The sequence below is a fragment of the Pavona decussata genome, unplaced genomic scaffold, assembly GCF_977016875.1.
Source record: "Pavona decussata unplaced genomic scaffold, jaPavDecu1.1 SCAFFOLD_71, whole genome shotgun sequence".
NCBI classification, from domain to species: Eukaryota; Metazoa; Cnidaria; class Anthozoa; order Scleractinia; family Agariciidae; genus Pavona; species Pavona decussata.
This window is the reverse complement of record NW_028145490.1, coordinates 669,979-695,561: the sequence shown is the minus strand read 5'-3', so window position 1 is coordinate 695,561 and position 25,583 is coordinate 669,979. Positions and strand designations below refer to the sequence as shown.

Sequence of the window (25,583 nt, the reverse complement as noted above, 5' to 3'; positions counted from 1 at the left end):
TTTGCTTGATATGATTGATTCTATTGATCCAAAAAAGTTTATTTGCTAAAAACTGCTGGAGACCTTTGTTAGTCACCATAAAACAAAATCTGTGGAATCTTGTTTTTCAGACAAAAAAAAAAAAAAAAAAAAATACGCATATATGTGTGAGAAAGTAGACAGTCATGCTAATTATTTATATCGTCCCTGCAGTAAGCTGTTTTTAAACCAAAAATTTAAAATGTCTTGGCGGTAGACAAAATAGTCGAAACAACAAAATATTGAAATGCTTAAAAAAGTAGCTTTTTCCGTGGTACCGTTATGAGAACGTTTCATTTGGTGAAATTTTTCATGACGAATAAGACGAATACTTGGCTCATTTAAGACCATAGCATACAGGGTTTGCGTTTGCTGAACCTAAAACAGAGGTTTGTCCCAAAAAGCAATACAAATTCCACGTAAAGGCCAAGGGCAAAACAAAGCTTCTTGTTTTTATTATTCTTTTTGTTTATGTTGCTCACGGTTTTGATTTTTCTAACGGTAGATCCTCAAAATTCTCAGTTGAATCTGACAATAATAATAAATAATAAATGTTGTCAGTTGGTTGGAGTAAATATTGTTATTATAATTATCATTTCATGGATTCAATATGCAATAGAAATAGTAAAAACAATAGAATGTTATGATATTACTTAGCGGTCTTTGAATGCTTTCATGGATCAGACAGGCAAATCTCGGTCACTTCCTGTTGTGGGGCGAAGATCGTGTTTCAATATACACTTTTTTTCCCTTCTTTTTTTACAAACTCGTATGACTCACGTGGAATTTCCTGTGAATAATAGTTGAGGTTGCTATTTTTCATAGGCTTCCAAATTCGAACAGAGGTTTAGGAGATGAAGCCAGCCATGTAGCAGTAGGAAATTGGCCTTAAGTGCCAACAAGAAGCTCGTGAGTGTAAATTTCTCGTGGGACTTGAAACCCATCAAGGAAAAAGAAAAAAAAAGGTGTTTCTTAAGAGCAATTATCCATATAGACACAAGCCCTATTGACTGCGTTAAAAGCAAATGACACTTAAGTCATTTTTTTTTTTTCATTATTTTGCTCCGGAAATAATGGTATTAACATCATTCTTGAATTTTGTTCCTCCTGATAAAATGGCAAATTCAGTCTAGCGTCCTGTAAAACTACACTGGGTAGCGACGCTGAGAGCTTCATGAGGACTGGTGGCAGGCACCTGACAGCCTCTTCAGAGGCGTGGGTTCGTATCCCCTTGTTCCCCATCTTAACTTACCAGGCAGCTGCTGTCCCATAAGCTACACGTAATTAAGTTATAAGCTTGTGATGTTCTGTTTTTATGTAGGACTTTCTAGACAGACAAGTAAAGAAATAGCTATTTCTAGTGTTGGTTTTATTCATTAAGCCTTTTGAGTATGTACACGTCCTTCTCGTTGTATCAGGGTCAGTTATTAGAGAACTTCAGATCGGAGTACGAAAACAAGTCTGGTACTCGTAGTAAAATCTAAAGTTTCATTTCGAAAAAATGAACGCTTTGCATTCCGCTTAAATCACGCGCTAACTCTTCACCTTGTGATCACCACGTAAAAGGGACGCTTCCGACCGTTGTTTTATGATTGTGCGACAACTTGGGATAGAGATAATTTGTGAGATGCCTTCAGTGACACAATATAGGAATCAATACTGTCAGTGTGCGTGCCAAAACCAAGTTTTTTGTTTCCTGACTAATATAATATTTGCGCAAGAGATAACTTCACGTGCACATTGCTACAAATCTCATGCATGTGTATATACATTTGTTGAATTAAAATCATGTTTTAAAATTATAGCTCCTCGGTTATTTAGTTAGTTGATTTTTTGGATGTTAAAGCTACCCAACCAATAATCGTGAGAAAAAAATCTGATATTGTACACTTGCATGCATATCGAGAAAAGCTAAAAATATACATTAAGTTGATCTTAATACTTTAATAAATTCATTAAGTTGATCTTAACACTTTAATAAATACACAACTAGTTTAAAAATGACAACGGAAAAAATACAATGGAAAAAATACATCTTTCTTCTTAATTTCTGGGACACATGTTGCAGTGAGATTGCGTTCCACTTTTCAGTTATTATTCATATAATCTAACAGCATCTGGGAAGATCAAATTGAAAGGAAAAACATACAATATACCACTTTATCGCGATCATCCAAGTTTCGCCAGATAAGTGAACAGGCATTCCTTTTTTTCTTAACCCAATTTGGGCACAAAGTTACTAGCAGCCAATTAAAAAAGGGCATATTCTAGAGGGGACGATAGCTCCCTTAAAAACTTTCTACCGTATAATTCTATATGCATTATTTCCATACGTTTATTTCATAAAATTAAAAATTAAAAATTTACTTAACAAACGTTTGCCCGAAATCTGTTATCTCAGTATGTTATATTTTAGATAAACTATAATAATTTATGCTAATTCAATATTCTGAAGCATTTGCTCGGACGAACGTTGTTCTAAAGTCGATTTCTAATTTTTAGGTTTCGTAGGAATGTTGGCTAACTATGCTATTGAGGTTCCAACAGAGCAACAAAACTCCACATTTTAAAGCCATTGTCAAAAATTGTGCAAATGTACCCTCACAAAACTTGACTAGCTTCAAATTTTGTTAAGCAAGCGAAGACCCTCAATATATAATTGAGATTTGTTTTTTGAATTTTATGATGACTCTTTCTCTTCATCCCAAATCAATACACTTGTGCATCTGAACTAATGACATCAGTAATAATAGAGACCTTACGAAAGCACGATGTTAACGGCAACGAAAACATCACTTTAGAAATACACATTCACCTCATCATGATCTTCTTTGTGATCATTTCAACACGTTTAACTGGCATAACGTGGTAGAATTATCTAGGAACATAATTAGTAGCAAAGGTATCAACTTCAAAAAGACGGAAAGGAAATTCGCCAGCGTGCGCCCATGTTATCCTTAAAACGTTCAAGTTGTTGTTTGCAGAGGACGCCAAAACTGTGCTAAACTTCCGAATTACATTAAAAACGAAATTTTGATGAGTTTGCTTTTTGACGTTCTCGTTGCCGTCGCCGTTGTGTTTGCGTAAGGTCCCTAATCAGAATAACGGGACTACTGCCTGGAAAATGTGCTGTGGAATACATAATAAAGCACGCGTTTGTATCCCAGTAGACTTGCAACCTTCAAAAGCTCTAATTTCACTGGACCCTTATAACCTTCAGCTGCATGTTGTTTTTAGTGCAGGGAGCGTTGTTCAGTTGTTCGTTCATTTGTTCGAGATCTCCACCAACCACGCAGGACTGTTTAAACGGCGTAGGTCGCCCCTTGCCTTTGCATCCGGAACTAATAATTATGTCCAAAACACAATTAAGCCAATCGCAATGCAATTATCGTCAACTTTGAGAACAGTTAAATGACCCACCAATTAAAATTTGCCCCGTCTTTGACTTGCGTTCAATATTAGCTGAAAATAAATGTACTCCGGAGACATGGCCACTACCACAAGAGACTACTTATTGACACAATTGCTCAGGAACCTTTTGTAGATTAGAGGGTTCAGAAGTCATTATTGTTATTAGTTTTTAAACGAAAGTGAAGAATGACTGGTTTGACGACGCCAGTTCAAAATTAGATAAAGGAATAATATCAAATATCAAAACGCGTTACGTGTAAAATTAAGTTGCCGCTGATACAAGAGTTCCTCTCTTCCCCTTGAAATGTCCTTAGGCAACAGATGCTTACTTACACTGAATATAGATAATAACTGATATTAAACCAGAGGTAAATTGAAAGGACAAAAAGTAATAATGATGAAACACGCTGAGATCAAAGAAATACAATATACAGCTACCATGCGATACTTAATGTATGTTCGGATTTGAAAATGGCAGGGTTTTATTGCAATTTACTCTAAAACGGTATAAGATGTGTTGTGGGGAAAGCAGAGCTAGCAAGAGATCGAGGGGGTTGGGGGGGGGGGGGGGGAGGTGACTGCTTAGTACAGGTAGGAATCAACACTTAACCGTACGTTCGCAAGTCGATATACCAAAATTGTTCAGTTTTTAAAAAAAATTATCTATAAAGAAATAATAAAATAAATAAATAAATAAATAGTGTTTTATTGTTGAACACTGTCCGTTGGCATCGCAGCGGGATTAACTAAAGAGCGTAATTTTTTGCCTGATTATGTTTCATGTAAAGCGTTAACGTCCAGCTAAAGCTGCTACACCACGATATTAAGCAAACGTGTGCACTAAATGGATCACTTTCAGTGTATTGTATAAAAGTGCCTGATATTACGATGTTTCGAGTGGAATTTTAAGGCGAGTAAACGGAGCTCATGCTTTTTTTATCCATCTATATCACAGCAGTGTAGTGTTCTTCTGAAATTCCATCACTATCCGTTGTTCGCAGATTATTGCAAGAAACATTGAGAGGGAACGCGTTGTAGATTCTTAATATCAAAGCTTCTCCAAATTACACTAAAATCTATTTTAAGCACGACCTTGACTACCTATTTAAACTGTAGTAATTAATATATCAACTAGAAATAACCAACGATTAGGAAGTGCGGGCTGGAACACTTTTGAGTCCAGGGATTTTCGATAAAACTTTTGTTGAATATTAAAATTGGTTGGCCATTGCGTTGGGTAGTTATCATTAAAAACCTGCATGGCTCTGTTGAAGATGATTTCCAGTCCGTATAGAGGACTGCGCAATCTTAGGGTTTGTTGTCATTATACGTTACACTTCGGTAATAGCGTTCATGAAGTTGCCGGTTTCAACCGAAACTATTGTGCGTTTTTTAATCAAGGAAATGCTGTTTTCGAAGTTTTGATTCGAAAGATTAAAGTACAATCAAGCATAATTATATGCAGCGTACTGGTTGAGCGAGGTTTCCATTCTCAGCTTGTTTATAAAGATTTATTTATTTTTTTTTTATTAACCTCTGCTTTCCACTTTCATTTTCGCTTATGTTTAATACAAGATGCCTGCTATACTGGCATTACCCGTGATGCTAGGGCTGATTCATTTATTCCAACTGTATGCTTCGCCAATTGATAAAACTGTCATTGCTAATGGAATAGTTTGAGAAACGACGATCGCGTTACGTTGTTTCCCTTGTGTTTTGCGACTCAGACTATCACCGGAAATTTGTGAAATTCCATTGCGATAACGTGAGCTTTTCAATGACCTCTTTTCAGTCTCGCGTCGTGGTCTAAGACTGTCAAAGAAAGCACGATTCCTTCGCCAGGAACTCTCCAATTTCCACCGTTTTAGATGTCGAGTGCTTCTTAGAAGTTATTCTTTCGATTCACCACTTCAAAATGGTGAAATTTCCGTTTGAAAACGGCACACTTGAACCACAACATGTTAACAATATGGCGCCAAATTTAATCCGGATTTGATAAATAAATCAAATGATGCGTTGACGTCACACAGGTAGGGGTGAGTGGGTCCCCTCCCTCGCAATATAAGCGACAAAAACGATTTTGATTGGCCTGCTTTTGTTGAAGACAATCAGAACAATACATCCCGAGTAGGAGAGGGGAGAGTTTAATGAATAAATCAATGTACACATTTGTGGCTACGAGGAAGAAAAAAAAAAGAAATCGACCCGTTTTTAGACACGGTATGCCCCCTCAGGGCATTCCGCGTAATAACTAAGTAATATATTTTAAGGTTTACTGTAGCTGTGCCATTGATTTTGGTCCCATGTGTTGTTCTAATAACTTAACTGAGGGAGCCTATTCCTTATAGAGTGTTTTCATTCACGTGACCGGCCATATTGGTTTACTGAAACAAAAGAAAGTATTTGCATAAAAATAGAGTTCAATTCCCAGAGGTTTAGTTTGGGACACCAACATGGCCGCCATTTCTTTGTTTTGGGACACCAACATGGCCGCCGTGACGTCATGTGAAAACATTCTATAAGCGGTGGCTTGCATTGGGCTTCCTCCCCATTAGTGCTTAGCATTGTACACTTTTTTCATGGCAAAACAATAAACTGAACTAAACTAAACTAAACTAAACTAAACTGAGCTTGTGAAACAGCGGTCGAAAAAGTCGCAATCTTTTAGTTTCACTTCCTTCACCCTTTATTACTGGGTTTAGTGGACAGGTATTCCAGTCATCTGTCAGAGGAAAACACGGTTGTAGTCTGAAATCAATTGATAGAAAATGAAGAAAGCATGGCATTGCCTTTTGAGATGATGTCGATAAGAGTTATGCAAATTTGTAACGCTACGCCGAAGTGTAAACATTCGCAGCGGCTTTCAAAGTCTGCTCAAAGGCAAGCGAACGGCCACGTTGAAGTTTCCCCGGTTGTGCGTTTTTGTGCGTAAACGTTGTGCGTTTTTAAATAAGGAAATACTTTTTCAAGTATAATCAAGTATAATCTTGCGTAGCGATGATATTTGAGAAGCAATCGTGTTACATTCCGCGAAAAAGCCGCAATCTTGTCTACGTGCTACGGCGTATAGTAAGAGTCGATCGATGGGAAGGCTGCCCTGAATCGAATTTATAAAGCCAAACATTTCAGCACTGTTTAAATAGATCCTCCAAAATGCAAAAGAATGTCTTATTTCTTATTCTGTGGCAAAATTGCACGTATAAGTATGTAAACAACGGAAAAAGTTACCGAGTAAGGCTAAATGAGTAATCCACGACTTGCGCTTTGGAATCCAGTGATATTACTGTTGCACATGTCGAGTCCCATTGCCAAATTTGTCGAGTCTTCACGTGAAGAAATTGTGAAGCAAACGCCCAACCGAAGTCCGATATTTGCTATATCTGCAGAGTATTTACGTGAAAAGAACATGGTCGATGTTATCTTCTTTGGTTCCACTGTCGGTTCGCATCGAATCTCAAATGAAGTTCGTCGAAACAATGTCGTCGTCAATGTTTTAAATCCAATAATGCGAAACTTTGGCTTTGGAAATCGAGTACACTGGCCAATCGGCCAGTGTTAAAATATTCTTGTTCTTGTGGAAATGAATTCTGATTGGTTTACGAGGATTTAACGATCGATTTTGGCAAAACAATTTTGCTTCAAAATCGAGATCTGGCGTGCAAAATAGGGTTGCGGTCTCTCCTTGAGCCCGCAATAAAATTCTGACAACTAAAGCAGGGTGTTTTCAGGCGATGCTCAAACACCGAGAAATGAGTCGATAAAAAGAGGTACAACGAAGTTTTTTTTAAGCCAACTTCGAGTATTTAATATACCTTCTTAAACCATTGATAATTCTTCGAAAAATTTAAAGAAAAAGTGCGCCAATATTTTGCAATAATTAAGATTGAATTTCAAACCTCCTTCACGGTTGTGATTTCCATTGTTTTGTCTTCTAGAATTACTATCGAGTTTGAAAATTAAACATCATTTTTCCCCCAAAAGTTTCCGAAAAGATCATTGCAGGTTTTTCTTCAGTGCAGTTTGAGGTATCACGCATTTAGTCTGGAAGATTCTAGGCTTCAACGGGATCTCAACCCATGACCTTAACTGCAATACGGTTGAAGTGCTTGATCACATGGACATGCTATGAGCCGATCATTTATACCGTTACGAATTATAACGAGGCCCAGAATAGTGTGGATCCCACGCGTCAAATTCTACAGGTTTCTCGAATATCGTGGATTCCAGTGGCACCGCTTTAATTTTACACACCTTTCCCATAACCTCGAAACTTATTTTTAATTTCATATCTTCGTTTAAGAAACTCAACATTGATGGGTTGACTATATGCGATGCACAAATATCACGAGTCATCAGCAATAGAGAATAAATATCGGTATAGATGATATTGGAGATTGGATACATTTCCATAAAGCACAGATGCCTGAAATAAAGTGTTCATACAGTTTTGTTGGGTAAAAATCGTGTTGCAACTTCTTTGCTGAGATTTCAGTTATTGCAGACGAGTAAGATCAGTTTTATGGGTTAGGGCAACGTTTTGAGAAGTTATCCAATTTAGGGCCAATAACCCAGGTGATCGTGATCTCAGTTCGTTTAGGAAACTCAACATTGATGGGTTGTCTATATGCGATGCACAAATATCACGAGTCATCAGGAATAGAGAATAACTATCGGTATAGATGATATTGGAAATTGGATACATTTCCATAAAGCACAGACGCCTGAAATAAAGTGTTCATACAGTTTTGTTGTGTAAAAATCTTGTTGCAACTTCTTTGTTGAGATTTCAGTCATTGCAGACGAGTAAGATCAGTTTTATGGGTTAGGGCAACGTTTTGAGAAGTCATCCAATTTAGGGCCAATAACCCAGGTGATCGTGATCTCAGTTCACGCGTTGTTTTCGTGGTATCGTAAAAGTTATTGGTTGTAAGCCCGATCAAGGTAGGTAGTTTTTGGCTTTAAATTTTTTAACTTTCGTTTTGAAGAGTCGTTCATTCATATACTGTAGTTATGACAGTATGGAACCACAAATTAACAAACCCTGGCATGATATCATATGTTTGAAATCGAGAAATAGCTAATTATTCGATATCTGATAGTAGCATCGGCTGTAACTTGAGCTTTATCACTGCTTCTTTCTGTTGTCATGATTGCCCATTAAACAAAGATATAAGATCATTCCGTCAGTAATACATTTTATAGCAATTACATCAGAACTACCGCCTTCAAAAGAGTCCGTTAAAATTGCAGTGTTTTTTTTTTTGGAAGTTGATCAAAGAAACCCGTGGATATTATTTTGAATTCTGACCCAAGAATATTCCAAGACAACAGAGCGAACAAATTGACAGTTTTCCCCTCAAGAAAAGGAAAAACGTGAAAATTTCAAACTTGCAAGCAATGCTGATTTTGCTAATTACCACGCGCTGTCAAATTTAAAGGTTTTTACCTGTAAAAAGACGCCCTATCGTTTATTTTACTTGCAATCAACATTGAAAAAGCAACACCATGTATAAGCTGGTAAATTGTCGAGGTTTGGCTCTACTGCCTTAAAATTAAAATGTTGTCAGAATTCAAAAACAAGTTCAGCGTCTCTTCTCTGATTTGAGAGCCAACCATCGCGTGTATCGGTAACCGCTGTATAATTCAAGAAACCCTTAAACAAGTATTGGAGGGTCGATGACTTCGGCAGGCGTCTTCGAGAACATTCAGTGAGGTCACTAAACTAAGACAGGCATCCCGTGGAACATTTCAACTGCTCCCTAATAACGCCGAGTTATTTTCGTCTAGTTACTTTCTTAATGGATATATTTAAATATTTTGACCGTTTTCTAAGAGGAACTACACTAAAGGAATGATTCATAAATTTGATGGATTGCTTAAAGAAGCTAAACAAGAAAAAAATATTTCAAAATTGAGGTTGGGTTGACAGTTTACTCCTTCGCATACTTGAAGGTTTTGCATGTATGGCCTACTATACCCTGCTATGAACATCTAAGTGTCCTTAAACAGCTTAATCAGGTACTATAAAAGATTGAAAAGAAGAGCTGAATGTTGAATCTATTATGTGTAGAAGATCTCAGGCTTAACTTGAGTAATAGCGGATAGTCAATAAGTGTTTCAATTTGAGCGTCTGAAAGAAAAAAAAAATAATAATAATAATAATAACAAAACGTTCTCTCTTAAGCGCACCGAGGTTATGAGAAGTCAAATGAAGAGGTTAGCTTTAAGCTTTAGAATCTATAGCACAAACTGACCAATAATAACTTATTGGCCATTTAGTTCTCTCTGAGAGCGTTGTTCGTTCATTTATTTTTTTCACGGCACCTACAGGTCAATAAGACTTGACTTAAAGTGAACGTCCTGTTGAAAGGCGTCTTGAGATGGGCAATCAAACGGAGTAAATCAGAATGTAACTAGTGCAGTTTTAGCGAAAAAAAAAACGACAGCTTTTATGTTAACAAGTCTAGAATGGACGTGTGAACACACAACAATTTTAGGAGAAAAAATACAATAACGATATTTAGAAATAACTGGCTCCAAACTGGAAGTTAATGCAACAATTAAACGTATGCCTAAGGGTCTTTCCGCTTTTTTCGGGCATAACAACATCCGTTTCTGATCTCAGTTTGTCTTTGGGTAATTTAAGCACCAAGGCGGCGCGGCAAACCAGGCTTTGAAGTACCGATCTTCTGATGTCATGTTTAACGAACCGTGTACCATACAGTTTCACTCCTTCACGATTTCATCATGTTAGAATAGGTCAACAATTTCCTTGTAGAAAATGCACAAGCTATAATTAAAACTTCTGGAAGATGAAAAACAAAATCATAAGAATAAACATTACGGCAACGCAATTGAGGCATAATCCGTTTGTCGAAAAGGGAATACGGTATCCGCTTGCTGCTCAGGTCTTTACGGCCTCGCTTTTTAAGTAAACTAAGTTAGTAGTTTGTAACGTTTTTTTTCTTTTTTATACTCATAGCGTGCTTTGGAATTTTCAAACCTCTTCCTTGTAATGGTGCTATTAAATCACCCTTTGAAAAGGGGTCTTTAAGAATGTACCGACCTTTGTACGCAAGCAAGCCCTTTTGTGCTGTCGTGACTCAATAAATGCAAACATCAATGCCTTGACACTTCTCTTGTCTTCAGCCAATCCGATTTGTTTGTTGGGCCATGTTACACCTGTATATTCTCTCGTTCGTCAAAAAATACCCCTACCCAATATGTGGTGTTTACAGAGAACAGTTGGCGAGAAAGTTTTATTCCACTATTATTCATGCTACTTTATTCTGTCTCTTAATGGGGTCCGTCCAGAAAGGTTTAATTTTTAACAGCCTACACGTCCTTCAGAATTGTTATATGTTACGCGCTTTGGTTACTCGCCACTTAAGGCAGAGAGTTCGTCCTTGGAGTAATTGCCTTAGCATAAAAGATTTTATAAGAATGTTAAGCAATCCCAGCCAAATTTGAAAACGGAATGCTGTTTCAGCTTTTGTAATATATTTTATGGTAACTCTTGTAATATCAGGTGTGTTTAATACATTTGTACCGAAACGAAAATTGAGACATTAAATATATTTTATTAAGGTCGTTTGGTTTAGTAACTCTTGTATAGTATCTAGATCACACGAGTACCAGTAAGCTACTTGAAAATTATCTTTGAGGTTATCTTTTCGAAAACAAATCATAAGGGAAAAGCATGACAGAATTTCCAAAGAAAAAAGATTATAAGAAATAATAGAAATCATGTGGCGGTTCTAATGATTGTTCCAGTTTGAGCGACTGAAACATGTTTCTTGGTTTTCCAATCTCTCCTCAAACTTCTTACAAAATCGAACCCCAATATCAAACAATATTTTACTAAGTTTAATGCAGCTAATAAAAACGATCAATGAAACAATTGGGGTTGCATTGGAAGAACAGAGCCGTAACAAAGGTTCTTAAGATGATAGAAAACACGCCGGTAGAAACAAAGAAAGATTCTAGCCTTCACAAGCCATGATGGCTGCTTGATGGAGCGGAAGAAATACTGAGCTGCTCATTTGTCATCGTGTCACGTTTCAGCTTGCTATTCTGACCTGAAACAATTAACAATATTTGTAACTAAACCAATTACTATCACCGCGGGAAAAAAAAAAATCGAGACAAGAGTTCTTTCAGGCCTGAATTACTAATAGTCTCCAAGTACCGGGACGTCTGTACCCTTTATTCGAAAGATAAGGCACCTGTACTGGGAAAACGTTTGGTCTTGCGATGTGCCCAAAAAACGAAACTAGAATCGGTACTAAAACAATTGTGCCTAAGTACTACGAATAATTTCTACTGACACATGCTCAGTAAGGGAATTCAGCTTTTTATTTCTCTCTAGTCCCACTTTCATGACGAAATCAACACAGTATTTTCAATTACTTTTGTCACAAATTTTGTATATATATATATAACATCTTTAGAAATGTCATCCACTCGCTCTCCCGGAACGCTTAATCCTCTTTGTTGAGTACAGTTTCTTCAGTGCAAAGAACTTGAAAGATGTCTTGAGCTGTCATAAATTAAAAAGGTGTCTGTAAAACAGAAGCTGCGTTCAATTACGCATGAAATATCAATGCTTCCATGCGTGAACGAGACATAATCGTTAGCACATACATGCACAGGCGCATTTTACTCACTATCACCTAATAATAATAATAATAATAATAATAATAATAATAATAATAATAATAATAATAATAATAATAATAATAATAATTATAATAATAATAATAATAATAATAATAATTAATAATAATAATAATGATAAATAAATATATAAATGAAAGATCACCAAGTCGTTTCCGACCTAGTGAAAAGATCGACAGCTACTCACAAATTCAGTGACCAATCAATAGCGCTTGTGAAAAACGAATTATATTTGGTAAATAGAAACGTTGTTAGGTGTTTCTTATATCACAAACGTTCTCCGGTATTTTTAATATCTTAAAAGATATTTATCTTTCAAAGAAATCGATCCGTTTAATGCTTTTTAGCGAAATGTAGTGAAGGTTAAACGAAATGAAATTTCCGTACATTCTTGAAGTCAAAGCCTAAAAAGAAAATGCAAAATTGAGGTTCAACCTTTTGTAATACGACTGAGAAATAAAAAAAAAAACCACAACAACAACAACAACAACAAAAAAAAAGAATCATTGGTCAACATAATTGGCTATTCTTGGCTGGCGCCAGCACAACTTACTCCTACTGACTGATTAAGTAAGGGGGACATTAACAACAACCTAATGATACTAAAATTGGATTCACGAATCTGTGCTGTTACTTGTTTGGGTAATACAGATAGAATTAATTTGATAGTTAAGCGAGACTATGATCTAACGGGAAAGAAACAAGGAAAAAAACTTGCACTATCAGGAAAAAATCGTTGACCTAAATGAATTTGAAGACCTCAAGTGAAAACATTTTATCGGGTTGCTTTTGATACCAAATTCAAATTTTATGAAGAACTGGTATGCATTAGAGGAAGCCATAATCAATTGATCTGATTTGATTTTCGTCTTGCAGTTGAATTCCACACATTTTTTTTTTAAAAGCATAACAAACAAAAAATGCCTTTCTTTTTCAATCTAGGCGAGATGTCAACGGCGTCAGTTTAGGGTTATTGATCTCGAGTTGAATACTTTCCTTCTAGAGCAGAAATAAAGCAACGTAACCGGCGCTATATGTTTACTTAAGCATGTGGTATAACAGCTTACCATTACAATTAATCTGTTCTTGAATCCAAATAGATTTTTTTTCTAAGAATCGCATAGGTTTTAATTTAAAACGTCTACCATAGTAAAAGCGGTGTTATTCTTTGAGAAAAAATGTTAATGCGTAGATCAGTGAGGTCACGAAACTAAGATAGGCATCCCGTGGAACATTTCAACTGCTCCCTAATAACGCCGAGTTATTTTCGTCTAGTTACTTTCTTAATGGATATATTTAAATATTTTGACCGTTTTCTAAGAGGAACTACACTAAAGGAATGATTCATAAATTTGATGGATTGCTTAAAGAAGCTAAACAAGAAAAAAATATTTCAATATTTTCAAACGGTTTGAGGTTGGGTTGACGGTTTACTTCTTCGCATGCTTGAAGATTTTGCATGCATGGCCTACTATACCCTGCTATGAACATCTAAGTGTTCTTAAACAGCTTAATCAGGTACTATAAAAGATTGAAAAGAAGAGCTGAATGTTGAATCTATTATGTGTAGAAGATCTCAGGCTTAACTTGAGTAATAGCGGATAGTCAATAAGTGTTTCAATTTGAGCGTCTGAAAAGAATAATAATAACAAAAAAAAAAACGTTCTCTCTTAAGCGCACCGAGGTTATGAGAAGTCAAATGAAGAGGTTAGCTTTAAGCTTTAGAATTTAAAGCACAAACTGACCAATAGTAACTTATTGGCCATTTAGTTCTCTCTGATAGCGTTGTTCGTTCATTTATTTTTTTCACGGCACCTACAGGTTAATAAGACTTGACTTAAAGTGAACGTCCTGTTGAAAGGCGTTTTGAGATGGGCAATCAAACGGAGTAAATCAGAATGTAACTAGTGCAGTTTTAGCCAAAAAAAAAAAAAATCGACAGCTTTTATGTTAACAGGTCTAGAATGGACGTGTGAACACACAACAATTTTAGGAGAAAAAATACAATGACGATATTAAGAAATAACTGGCTCCAAACTGGAAGTTAATGCAACAATTAAACGTATGCCTAAGGGTCTTTCCGCTTTTTTCGGGCATAACAACATCCGTTTTGTCTTTGGGTAATTTAAGCACCAAGGTGGCGCGGTAAACCAGGCTTTGAAGTACCGATCTTCTGATGTCATGTTTAACGAACCGTGTACCATACAGTTTCACTCCTTCACGATTTCATCATGTTAGAATAGGTCAACAATTTCCTTGTAGAAAATGCACCAGCTATAATTAAAACTTCTGGAAAATGAAAAACAAAATCATAAGAATAAACATTACGGCAACGCAATTGAGGCATAATCCGTTTGTCGAAAAGGGAATACGGTATCCGCTTGCTGCTCAGGTCTTTACGGCCTCGCCGTTTAAGTAAACTAAGTTAGTAGTTTGTAACGTTTTTTTTATACTCATAGCGTGCTTTGGAATTTTCAAACCTCTTCCTTGTAATGGTGCTATTAAATCACACTTTGAAAAGGGGTCTTTAAGAATGTACCGACCTTTGTACGCGAGCAAGCCCTTTTGGGTTGTCGTGACTCAATAAATACAAACTTCAATGCCTTGACACTTCTTTTGTCTTCAGCCAATCCGATTTGTTTGTTGGGCCATGTTACACCTGTATATTCTCTCGTCCGTCAAAAAATACCCCTACCCTATATGTGGTGTTTACAGAGAACAGTTGGCGAGAAAGTTTTATTCCACTATTATTCATGCTACTTTATTCTGTCTCTTAATGGGGTCCGTCCAGAAAGGTTTAATTTTTAACAGCCTACACGTCCTTCAGAATTGTTATATGTTACGCGCTTTGGTTACTCGCCACTTAAGGCAGAGTTCGTCCTTGGAGTAATTGCCTTAGCATAAAAGATTTTATAAGAATGTTAAGCAATCCCAGCCAAATTTGAAAACGGAATGCTGTTTCAGCTTTTGTAATATATTTTATGGTAACTCTTGTAATATCAAGTGTGTTTAATACATTTGTACCGAAACGAAAATTGAGACATTAAATATATTTTATTAAGGTCGTTTGGTTTAGTAACTCTTGTATAGTATCTAGATCACACGAGTACCAGTAAGCTACTTGAAAATTATCTTTGAGGTTATCTTTTCGAAAACAAATCATAAGGGAAAAGCATGACAGAATTTCCAAAGAAAAAAGATTATAAGAAATAATAGAAATCATGTGGCGGTTCTAATGATTGTTCCAGTTTGAGCAACTGAAACATGTTTCTTGGTTTTCCAATCTCTCCTCAAACTTCTTACAAAATCGAACCCCAATACAAAACAATATTTTACTAAGTTTAATGCAGCTAATAAAAACGATCAATGAAACAATTTGTGTTGCATTGGAAGAACAGAGCCGTAACAAAGGTCCTTAAGATGATAGAAAACACGCCGGTAGAAACAAAGAAAGATTCTAGCCTTCACAAGCCATGATGGCTGCTTGATGGAGCGGAAGAAATACTGAGCTGCTCATTTGTCATCGTGTCACGTTTCAGCTGGCTATTCTCACCTGAAACAATTAACGATATTTGTAACTAAACCAATTACTATCACCGCGTGAAAAAAAAAAAAAAAAAATCGAGACAAGAGTTCTTTCAGGCCTGAATTACTAATAGTCTCCAAGTACCGGGACGTCTGTACCCTTTATTCGAAAGATAAGGCACTTGTCCTGGGAAAACGTTTGGTCTTGCGATGTGCCCAAAAAACGAAACTAGAATCGGTACTAAAACAATTGTGCCTAAGTACTACGAATAATTTCTACTGACACACGCTCAGTAAGGGAATTCAGCTTTTTATTTCTCTCTAGTCCCACTTTCATGTCGAAATCAACACATAATTTCCATTACTTTTGTCACAAATTTTGTATATATATATCTATTTATAACATCTTTAGAAATGTCATCCACTCGCTCTCCCAGAACGCTTAATCCTCTTTGTTGAGTACAGTTTCTTCAGTACAAAGAACTTGAAAGATGTCTTGAGCTGTCATAAATTAAAAAGATGTCTGTAAAACAGAAGCTGCGTTCAATTACGCATGAAATATCAGTGTTCCATGCGTGGACGAGACATAATCGTTAGCACATACATGAACATGCGCATGTCACTCACTATCACCTAATAATAATAATAATATAATTAATAATGATAATAATAATAATAATCATAATCATAATCATAATGATGATAATGATAATGATAATAATAATAATAATAATAAATAATAATAATAACAATAATAAATAATAATAAATAAACATATAAATGAAAGATCACCAAGTCGTTTCCGACCTAGTGAAAAGATCGACAGCTACTCACAAATTCAGTGACCAATCAATAGCGCTTGTGAAAAACGAATTATATTTGGTAAATAGAAACGTTGTTAGGTGTTTCTTATATCCCAAACGTTCTCCGGTACTTTTAATATTACAAAAGATGTTTATCTTCCAAAAAAATCGATCCGTTTAATGCTTTTTAGCGAAATTTAGTGAAGGTTAAACGAAATGAAATTTCCGTACATTGTTGAAGTCAAAGCCTAAAAAGAAAATGCAAAATTGAGGTTCAACCTTTTGTTATACGACTGAGAAACAAAAAAACAAAACAAAACAAAAAAAGAATCATTGGTCAACATAATTGGCTATTCTTGGCTGGCGCCAGCACAACTTACTCCTACTGACTGATTAAGTAAGGGGGACATTAACAACAACCTAATGATACTAAAATTGGATTCTCGAATCTGTGCTGTTACTTGTTTGGGTAATACAGATAGAATTAATTTGATAGTTAAGCGAGACTATGATCTAACGGGAAAGAAACAAGGAAAAAAAACTTGCAATATCAGGAAAAAAATCGTTGACCTAAATGAATTTGAAGACCTCAAGTGAAAACATTTTATCGGGTTTCTTTCGATACTAACTTCAAATTTTATGAAGAACTGGTATGCATTAGAGGAAGCCATAATCAATTGATCTGATTTGATTTTCGTCTTGCAGTTGAATTCCACACATTTTTTTTAAAAAGCATGACAAACAAAAAATGCCTTTCTTTTTCAATCTAGGCGAGATGTCAACGGCGTCAGTTTAGGGTTATTGATCTCGATTTGAATACTTTCCTTCTAGAGCAGAAATAAAGCAACGTAACCTGCGCTATATGTTTACTTAAGCATGTGGTATAACTGCTTACCATTACAATTAATCTGTTCTTGAATCCAAATAGATTTTTTTTCTAAGAATCGCATAGGTTTTAATTTAAAACGTCTACCATAGTAAAAGCAGTGTTATTCTTTGAGAAAAAATGTTAATGCGTATATCGAAGGAAAGCTGTTTTTTGGCAACAATAAATTTACCATCGATGTTTTTTGTCACCTTGGGAACAAAATATGCAAAAGACATTAATGATATGGGTTACGCTGCACCATCCGTCGATAACTCTAATATTGATTTCAGCACATTGATGCCCCGCGTTTAATTTATCTGTTCAAAATTTCTTAATATGGCAGCAAAGGAGAAGCCAGACACCATTTTCATAGCTTATGACTTAGTTATGACCCCTAAATTGCAAATTCAATTAATAAATAATACATTGATCAGCTGAGCTACTGAAAAACGACATGAATTCTTATCCCATAGCAACCTACTTCTGCGAAAAAAAAAATAAAACAACAACATAGCAATATAACTGGATGTCAACAACAAAAAAAAATTCTTCATAAAGTGTTTCTGCAAAGAACAAGAGGTGGAGACAAACAGTTTTAAACACAGTTGCTATTTTTAAGGTCAACAGTTCTCTTAAAAATAATGAGCTTTGGGTAATTAAACATATGGTTCTGTGTTAGCTTAATTTACTTTAAGAGTCGACCTTTCGAGAGCTTCTAAAATTAAACAAATCTATGCGATAATATTGCAGTCTTGGAAGTGCAGAAATTACAAGACAATATCAAGCAAGAATTCCAGTTTTATCGCGTTATTTGGCAAGTTGGAATTATAAATCGCAACCCAGAGAAAGAAGGCTTTAGTGTGCGGCAGGCTGAGACGGCGAGGCATCGATCACACGGAAGATGGCTTCCAAAGTTTTACTCGTCCTTTTCCTTGCCGCTATATTTCACCCATTTTGGAGTCTTCCTCTACCCATGCCAAATGGTAAGTTTTTATCTTTCTCTTCGTTCAAAATTTCCGTTTTTTGACTTTTGATGTTTTTTTTTTCTTTTTCAAAAAATCGACTTTCTACGAAATTTATTGTATCGTTAACACCAAGCTAGTTTAATTTGCTAAAGTTATTATCAAAAGTTATTTTCCGAAAGCTCTCCCATTAACCTTCCCTTTTGCATTCGCAGCGTAATTTAATGTGACTGCTAATTTATTTGAGTGCAATTGCTACCAGACAAAGTACCAGCCATTAATTCCTACTACTTGAGCTCCTTATGAAGGGACAATGAATTTGTAACTAAAGCTTTTCCAATTCGATTTAAACGGAAACTGTTAGTTTTATCGTTTTTTATCGCGAGTAGTTATCAATCTGAGCCTGCAAAAACCAATTATTTTGATCGTTTTCGCTACCACTACCTTTTTAATTACAGTCTCGAACATTGTTTGCCAAACAAACACGGGCTGTTCTTTGCGCGCATTTTGTTTTATGTTACCTCTATCGTGGCTGAAGTTCTTTAAAAGAAATGGTTAGCGAAAGCTATTTTATTCTATGTTTCCTTTATATTTTATCAAGTATTGACCAAGGAAAGGTAATATTTCTTCAATATGAACACTCTATTACCCAAACTATGAGGGGAATTTAAAATTATAACAGTTTTTGTTCATATCTATTTCAAAGAAAATGACATCGAGGAATACCCACAGCTCGTTAATGCGGGCACTGGAGAGGTTGTTAGCGCCAAAGAAGTCAGAGTGGCTATCGATAAGATACTGAGGAGCGACATGGAAAATGGTGAAGAAAACGGTGAGTTATTTTGTAGATAATTGGATTTCGTTATTCTGGTGTAGTCGACTGCATGAAAAAAAAACAACAACAACAACTTCTTGTGAAAACGCATAATAATTCGTTGAAAGGGAATGATCCGCGTCCATGTCTTACTGTGTTTTAAGGGTTTTAAGCAAATATATGATTAACGAAGATAGACTCCGCCCAATTAGACTAAAGTCACGTTTAAAGGGGTTGCCTTCAAACCTAATAATATATTGATTTAATTTTTTTTTGTAACTTCAAAGAGCTTTTCAATGTAATTAAGGAACAAACGACCCTGAAACATGAGGGAGGGATGGTTAAGATCGTTAAACTTTACAGATACAGTCAGATAGCTCCTAACTGCCAGACTCCCATTGCAAATTCCAAACCCACCTGTGTTAAATATTGTATCTGTCGGTTTCCAAGGTAAATCAATAGCAGTAACGCAACCCCTTCAATAGTGACTTTTGACTTCCCTTAATATGTCGGCATTGATCTAAATCAGCGCATTTTAAGTGATAGAGCTCAAAGTCTAAAGTGGGTGGCGACTTTTATTGCACGTATAATATTCTTTACGACCGTCAGCTATGACGGATTAATTATTGCATAGTTGAACATTTAAATTATTGTCCTGGAAGTCCACTGGAGGATATCACTGTTTCTGCAAGTGTGATTGAATTTTCACACTATTAGAAAATAACGCTGGAAGACTTATCTTTCCTTCAAATAAAATGTAACAAACAGTTTCCAAAAAGTTTCCGTGATGATAAAAAAATATACGGTATCATCACTAGTAAAACGGTAATATTGCCTTGCAAAACAAATTCAAGCCCGTATTACTTTCATTTACAAATGAAACAAAGAAGTAATAACGAAAGGGCAAGAATTGAACAATGGATAACTGGCCGAACAAAACTACAATCTTTCGAAGACAAGAAACCAAGATTCCAAACACTAGACAACACTGAATAAAGCAATTTACGCAGATATCGATCACCTACTACCTCAAAAGTATTAGAATAAAGGGATCACGGATGAGATATTCTTGCCAGCGTTGTCCAACCTCAGAGATTTTTCTATCTATAAAGGCCTTTCTTCGTATAGAATTCAATCTGAAGGCAATCAACATTCGAGTACTATACTAGACGCAAACAAGCAGGCTATGTTATTGGTTAGCACTACAAAAGAATCTCTTTAAAGCAAGAAACTCTTGTATCAAAAGTGCACCTCAGGACGAACATATAAGATAGCATAAGGCACTGTTCGCTTTGGACAGGCCATGTGCATAATAACTGAGACAGCGAGGATACAAGATTAGTGGTAGAAAGTCTAGCTTATTTATATGTTTGCTGAAAAAAAGGAGGCATGCCGGTATTGCCCCAGATTATAATGCCGACATACGTGCCTTGGAGAGCAATATTGAGGTAGAAATTCTCGCTTCTTTTGTCTCAGTGGTAGTAGATTAATCCGGGTTTTGCTTACTACTTTATCGGCAGCCTACATTACTTTGAGCTTTTGTAAAACTTTAGAAACAGCGAGAATAAATCTTCGTTAATCTTCCAAACACGTTTTCCACAGAAAAGCTAACAGTCAATTCTATTGAGCCCTAGGGTAAAAAAACTCACTGACGCGTTCACTTATTTCCAGTGTTATACAACGACCATTTATAATTTAGCGACAAAACAGTAATAAAAATGTCTATTCTCCTACCAGAAAATAATGAAAATGACAGTGACGACAACGGAGGAGATGACAGCAGAGATGACAGTGGTGATAACAACGGAGATGACAGTGGTGATGAGAGTGGTGATAGTGGCGATGACAGTGGTGTTGACAGTGGAGACAGTAGTAATGACAATGGTGATGACAGTGGTGACAGTGGTGATGATAATGGCTCTGACAGTGGTGACAATGGTGACGACAGTGGCGATGACAGTGGTGATAATAATGGTGCTGACGGTGGTGCTGACAGTGGTGCTGACAATAGTGCAGACAGTGGTGATGAAAATGGTGCTGAGAGTGGTGATGATAATGGTGCTGACAGTGGTGATGATAATGGTGCTGAGAGTGGTGATGACAATGGTGCTGACGGTGGTGATGATAATGGTGCTGACAGTGGCGATGACAGTGGTGATGACAGTGGTGACAGTGGTGATGATAATGGTGCTGACAGTAGTGATGACAGTGGTGATGACAGTGGTGATGACAATGGTGATGATAATGGTGCTGACATTGGTGATGACAATGGTGCTGACAGTGGTGATGACAGTGGTGATGACAATGGTGCTGACAATGGTGATGACAGTGGTGATGACAGTGGTGCTGACAGTGGTGATGATAATGGTGCTGACGGTGGTGATGACAGTGGTGATGACAGTGGTGATGATAATGGTGCTGACAGTGGTGATGACAGTGGTAATGATAACGGTACTGACAGTGGTGATGACAATGGTGCTGACAGTGGTGATGACAATGGTGCTGACAGTGGCGATGACAGTGGTGACAATGATGACGACAGTGGTGATGACAGTGGTGATGACTATGGTGCTGACAGTGGTGATAACAGTGGTGATGACAGTGGTGATGATAACGGTGCTGACAGTGGTGATGACAATGGTGGTGACGGTGGTGATGATAATGGTGCTGACAGTGGTGATGATAATGGTGCTGACAGTGGTGATGACAGCGGTGATGACAATGGTGCTGACAGTGGTGATGACAGTGGTGATGATAATGGTGCTGACAGTGGTGATGACGGTGGTGATGATAACGGTGCTGACAGTGGTGATGACAATGGTGGTGACGGTGGTGATGATAATGGTGCTGACAGTGGTGACAATGGTGACGACAGTGGCGATGATAGTGGTGATGACAGTGGTGACAGTGGTGATGATAATGGTGCTGACAGTGGTGACAGTGGTGATGACAATGGTGATGATAATGGTGCTGACAGTGGTGATGACAGTGGTGACAGTGGTGATGACAATGGTGCTCACAGTGGTGACAATGGTGACGACAGTGGAGACAGTAGTGATGACAGCGGTGACAATGATGACGACAGTGGAGAGAGTGGCGATGACAGCGGAGACAGTAGTGATGCCAGTGGTGACGATAGTGGAAACGACAGTGGTGACAGTGGTGATGACAATGGTGGTGACAGTAGCGATGACAGTGATGCTGACAGTGGTGACAATGGTGATGATAGTGGAGACAGTGGTGATGAGAGTGGTGACAATGATGATGACAGTGGTGACAGTGGTGACAGTGGTGACAATGATCATGACAGTGGAGACAGTAGTGACGACAATGATGAAGACAATGGTGACAGTGGCGATGACAGTAATGCTGACAGTGGAGATAGTGGCGATGGCAGCGGAGACAGTGGTGATGCCAGTGGCGACGACAGTGGTGACAGTGGTAACGACAATGATGATAGTGGTGAAAGTGGTGATGACAATGGAGCTGACAGTGGTGACAATGGTGTTGACAGTGGTGATGACAGTGATGATGACAATGGTGATAGTGGTGATGACAGTGATGCTGGAAGTGGAGACAGTGGCGATGACAGTGGAGATGACAGTGGTAATAACAGCGATGCTGATAGTGGTGACAGTGGTGACAATGATGATGATAGTGGGGATGACAGTGGAGAGAGTGGTGATGACAGTGGAGACGGTGGCGATAACAGTGGGGATGACAGTGATGCTGATAGTGGTGATAGTGGTGATGACAGTGGTGACAGTGGTAATGACAACGATGATGATGATAGTGGGGATGACAATGGTGCTGATAGTGGTGACAGCAGCGATAACAATGACGCTGAGAGTAGAGACAGTGGTGATGACAGTGGAGACAGTGGCGATAACAGTGATGCTGACAGTAGAGACAGTGGTGATGACAGTGGTGACAGTGGCGATAACACTGATGCTGACAGTGGTGATGACAGTGGTGACAGCGGCGATAACAATGACGCTGAGAGTAGAGACAGTGGTGATGACAGTGGAGACAGTCGCGATAACAGTGATGCTGACAGTGGAGACAGTGGTGATGACAGTGGTGACAGTGGCGATAACACTGATGCTGACAGTGGTGATGACAGTGGTGACAGCGGCGATAACAATGACGCTGACAGTGGAGACAGTGGTGATGACAGTGGTGACAGTGGCGATAACAATGTCGCTGACAGTGGAGACATTGGTGATGACAGTGGTGACAGTGGTGATGATAGTAATGCTGACAGTGGAGAAAGTGGTGATGACAGTGATGCTGACAGTGGTGACAATGATGATGATAGTGGGGATGATAATGGTGCTGACAGTGGAGACAGTGGGGATGACAGTGGTGACAGTGGTGACAATGATAATGATAGTGGGGATGACAATGGTACTGACAGTGGTGATAGTGGTGATGAAAGTGGTGACAGTGGCGATAACAGTGATGCTGACAGTGGAGACAGTGGTGATGACAGTGGTGACAGTGGTAATGACAATGAAGATGATAGTGACGATGACAATGGTGCTGACAGTGGGGATGACAGTGATGCTGACAGTGGTGACAGTAGGGATGACAGTGGTGATGCCAGTGGTGATAGTAGTGATGATAGTGGGGATGAGAATGGTGATGACAGTGGTGACAGTAGTAATAACAATGATGATGATAGCGGTGACAGTGGCGATGACAATGATGATGACAGTGGAGACAGTGTTGACAATGGTGACAGTGGCGACGACAATGGTGATGATAGTGGTGAAAGTGGCAACGACAGCGATGATGATAGTGGTGACAGTGGCAATGACAATGGTGATGGCAGTGGAGACAGTGGCGATGATGGCAGTGGTGAGGACAGTGGTGATGACAGCGGCAATGACAATCGTGATGACAGTGGTGCTGACGGTGGCGATGACAGTGGTGATGACAGTGGTGACGAAAATGATAATGATAGTGGAGACAGTGGTGATGACAACAGTGACGACAGCGGGGACAGTGGTTCTGACAATGGTGACGGGAGCGGTGATGATAATGGTGATGACAGTGGTACTGATGACAGTGGCGGTGACAATGGTGATGGCACTGGTGGTGATAGTGGTACTGATGACGGTGATGGGAACAGTGGTGAAGACAGTGGTGATGACAGTGGCGATGGTAATGGTGATGGCAGTGGAGAAAATGGCGATGAGAATGGTGATGGCGATAATGATCATTCAGATGAAAAAGGAGACGGAGATGAAATCTTAGATCATAGTATACAAGATATTAGAGATATGATCAAGGATGTAATTATGAATAAGGACAATGAAGAAACGGACGATGACGACCCAATAAATAACCTTCCGCTTAGTCGACAGAAATTACTAGAACTTTTGAAACACTCTGGAGTGTCAAGAACTGGTGGAGAGTACCTTTATGGAATACTTAGTATAGCTGTATGCCTGTTATACCTATTGCTTTAGAACTGGAAATGTAATTGAAAGCACGTTGCTGCTGGGGTAAGCAACGAGAAAACAGAAGAAGCACAAAACAGTCGTATTTGTATACATTTGAGCATTTCACGAGAAACAGAACCGTCAAATATCTTTTTGTTTGATTTACAATAATTTCAAAGAAAACATCGATTTTGTTTTTCTGTTGGTTATGGGACAAATAATACACAGAGACTGAGTATCGTGAAAGGGCATGGTTGCCTCTCACTTTCCGACATTGTACAGTTAACTTAATAAGTAGCTTATCCGTTTCGCTGCTGTAGGAGCACGTATAAGAAAAGACAAAAATCGTTTGGGATTTGCCATTGATTAATAGAGGAAATTTTTTGCATTATGATTATAGGTTTTTTCAGTTGGAGAAAAATGGAGAAAATGTGTGCATTTGTATTATAGGAGGTTTTTTGAGTTAAGCTTGTTTGTCGTTTCAAACGCTTTATCCATTGTAAAATAGAATGTCGATTAACTTATTCTTGAAGACAATGATCGTTAATTACGTTTTGGTTTGCCACCATAATTATAGACTGTTATTTTTTGAAGGGATATTTAATATGGTGCCTTCCTTGATGTTGCATAAGCATTGAGCAACAAAAAGTTTCATTGCCACCATTCAAACATTTGTATATGAAATAACATTTATAATTTGTCATTGCTCTCTTAAATGACCACAACATAATGACTGGTTCGGATCGTTCAGTGTAGAACCAGCCCCATTCAGGTCTGCGCTTTTGAGTTACTATTACAATGCAATAATGTGCCTAATCTGTACCTGTAACGAAACGCCGGATTCAAATTAGTTTGCTGCCTATTTAGAGTGCTCTTCTTTTGCATAAAAAACCAGTTTAAAAGCCATTATTTTACCAAGGAGCATGGTATTCGCTAACGTCATTAAGCAAAGTGACAGTGATAAATTTGATAATTACATTAAAAACGAGCAAAATGGAATGACTGTTAAGGTATCTTTTTTTGTTCCTAAAAAAATCAATCAATCAATCAATCAATCAA

At 37.6% G+C, this 25,583-nt stretch overlaps 2 protein-coding genes across 2 annotated transcripts in view; one reads left to right on the top strand and one right to left on the bottom strand.

Annotated features, from left to right (window-relative positions):
• LOC146477179 (astacin-like) overlaps positions 1 to 25,583 on the bottom strand; it is a 211,470-nt gene that overhangs the window by 51,707 nt on the left and 134,180 nt on the right. The window lies entirely within an intron of this gene.
• On the top strand, positions 8,169 to 25,523 carry LOC146477191 (uncharacterized). Its single transcript, XM_085113557.1, has 4 exons — positions 8,169 to 8,370; positions 18,052 to 18,284; positions 18,970 to 19,095; positions 20,815 to 25,523. The coding sequence occupies exons 2-4, from the start codon at positions 18,203 to 18,205 to the stop codon at positions 24,549 to 24,551; spliced, it is 3,945 nt and encodes a 1,314-aa protein (XP_084969683.1). The 5' UTR covers positions 8,169 to 8,370; positions 18,052 to 18,202; the 3' UTR covers positions 24,552 to 25,523.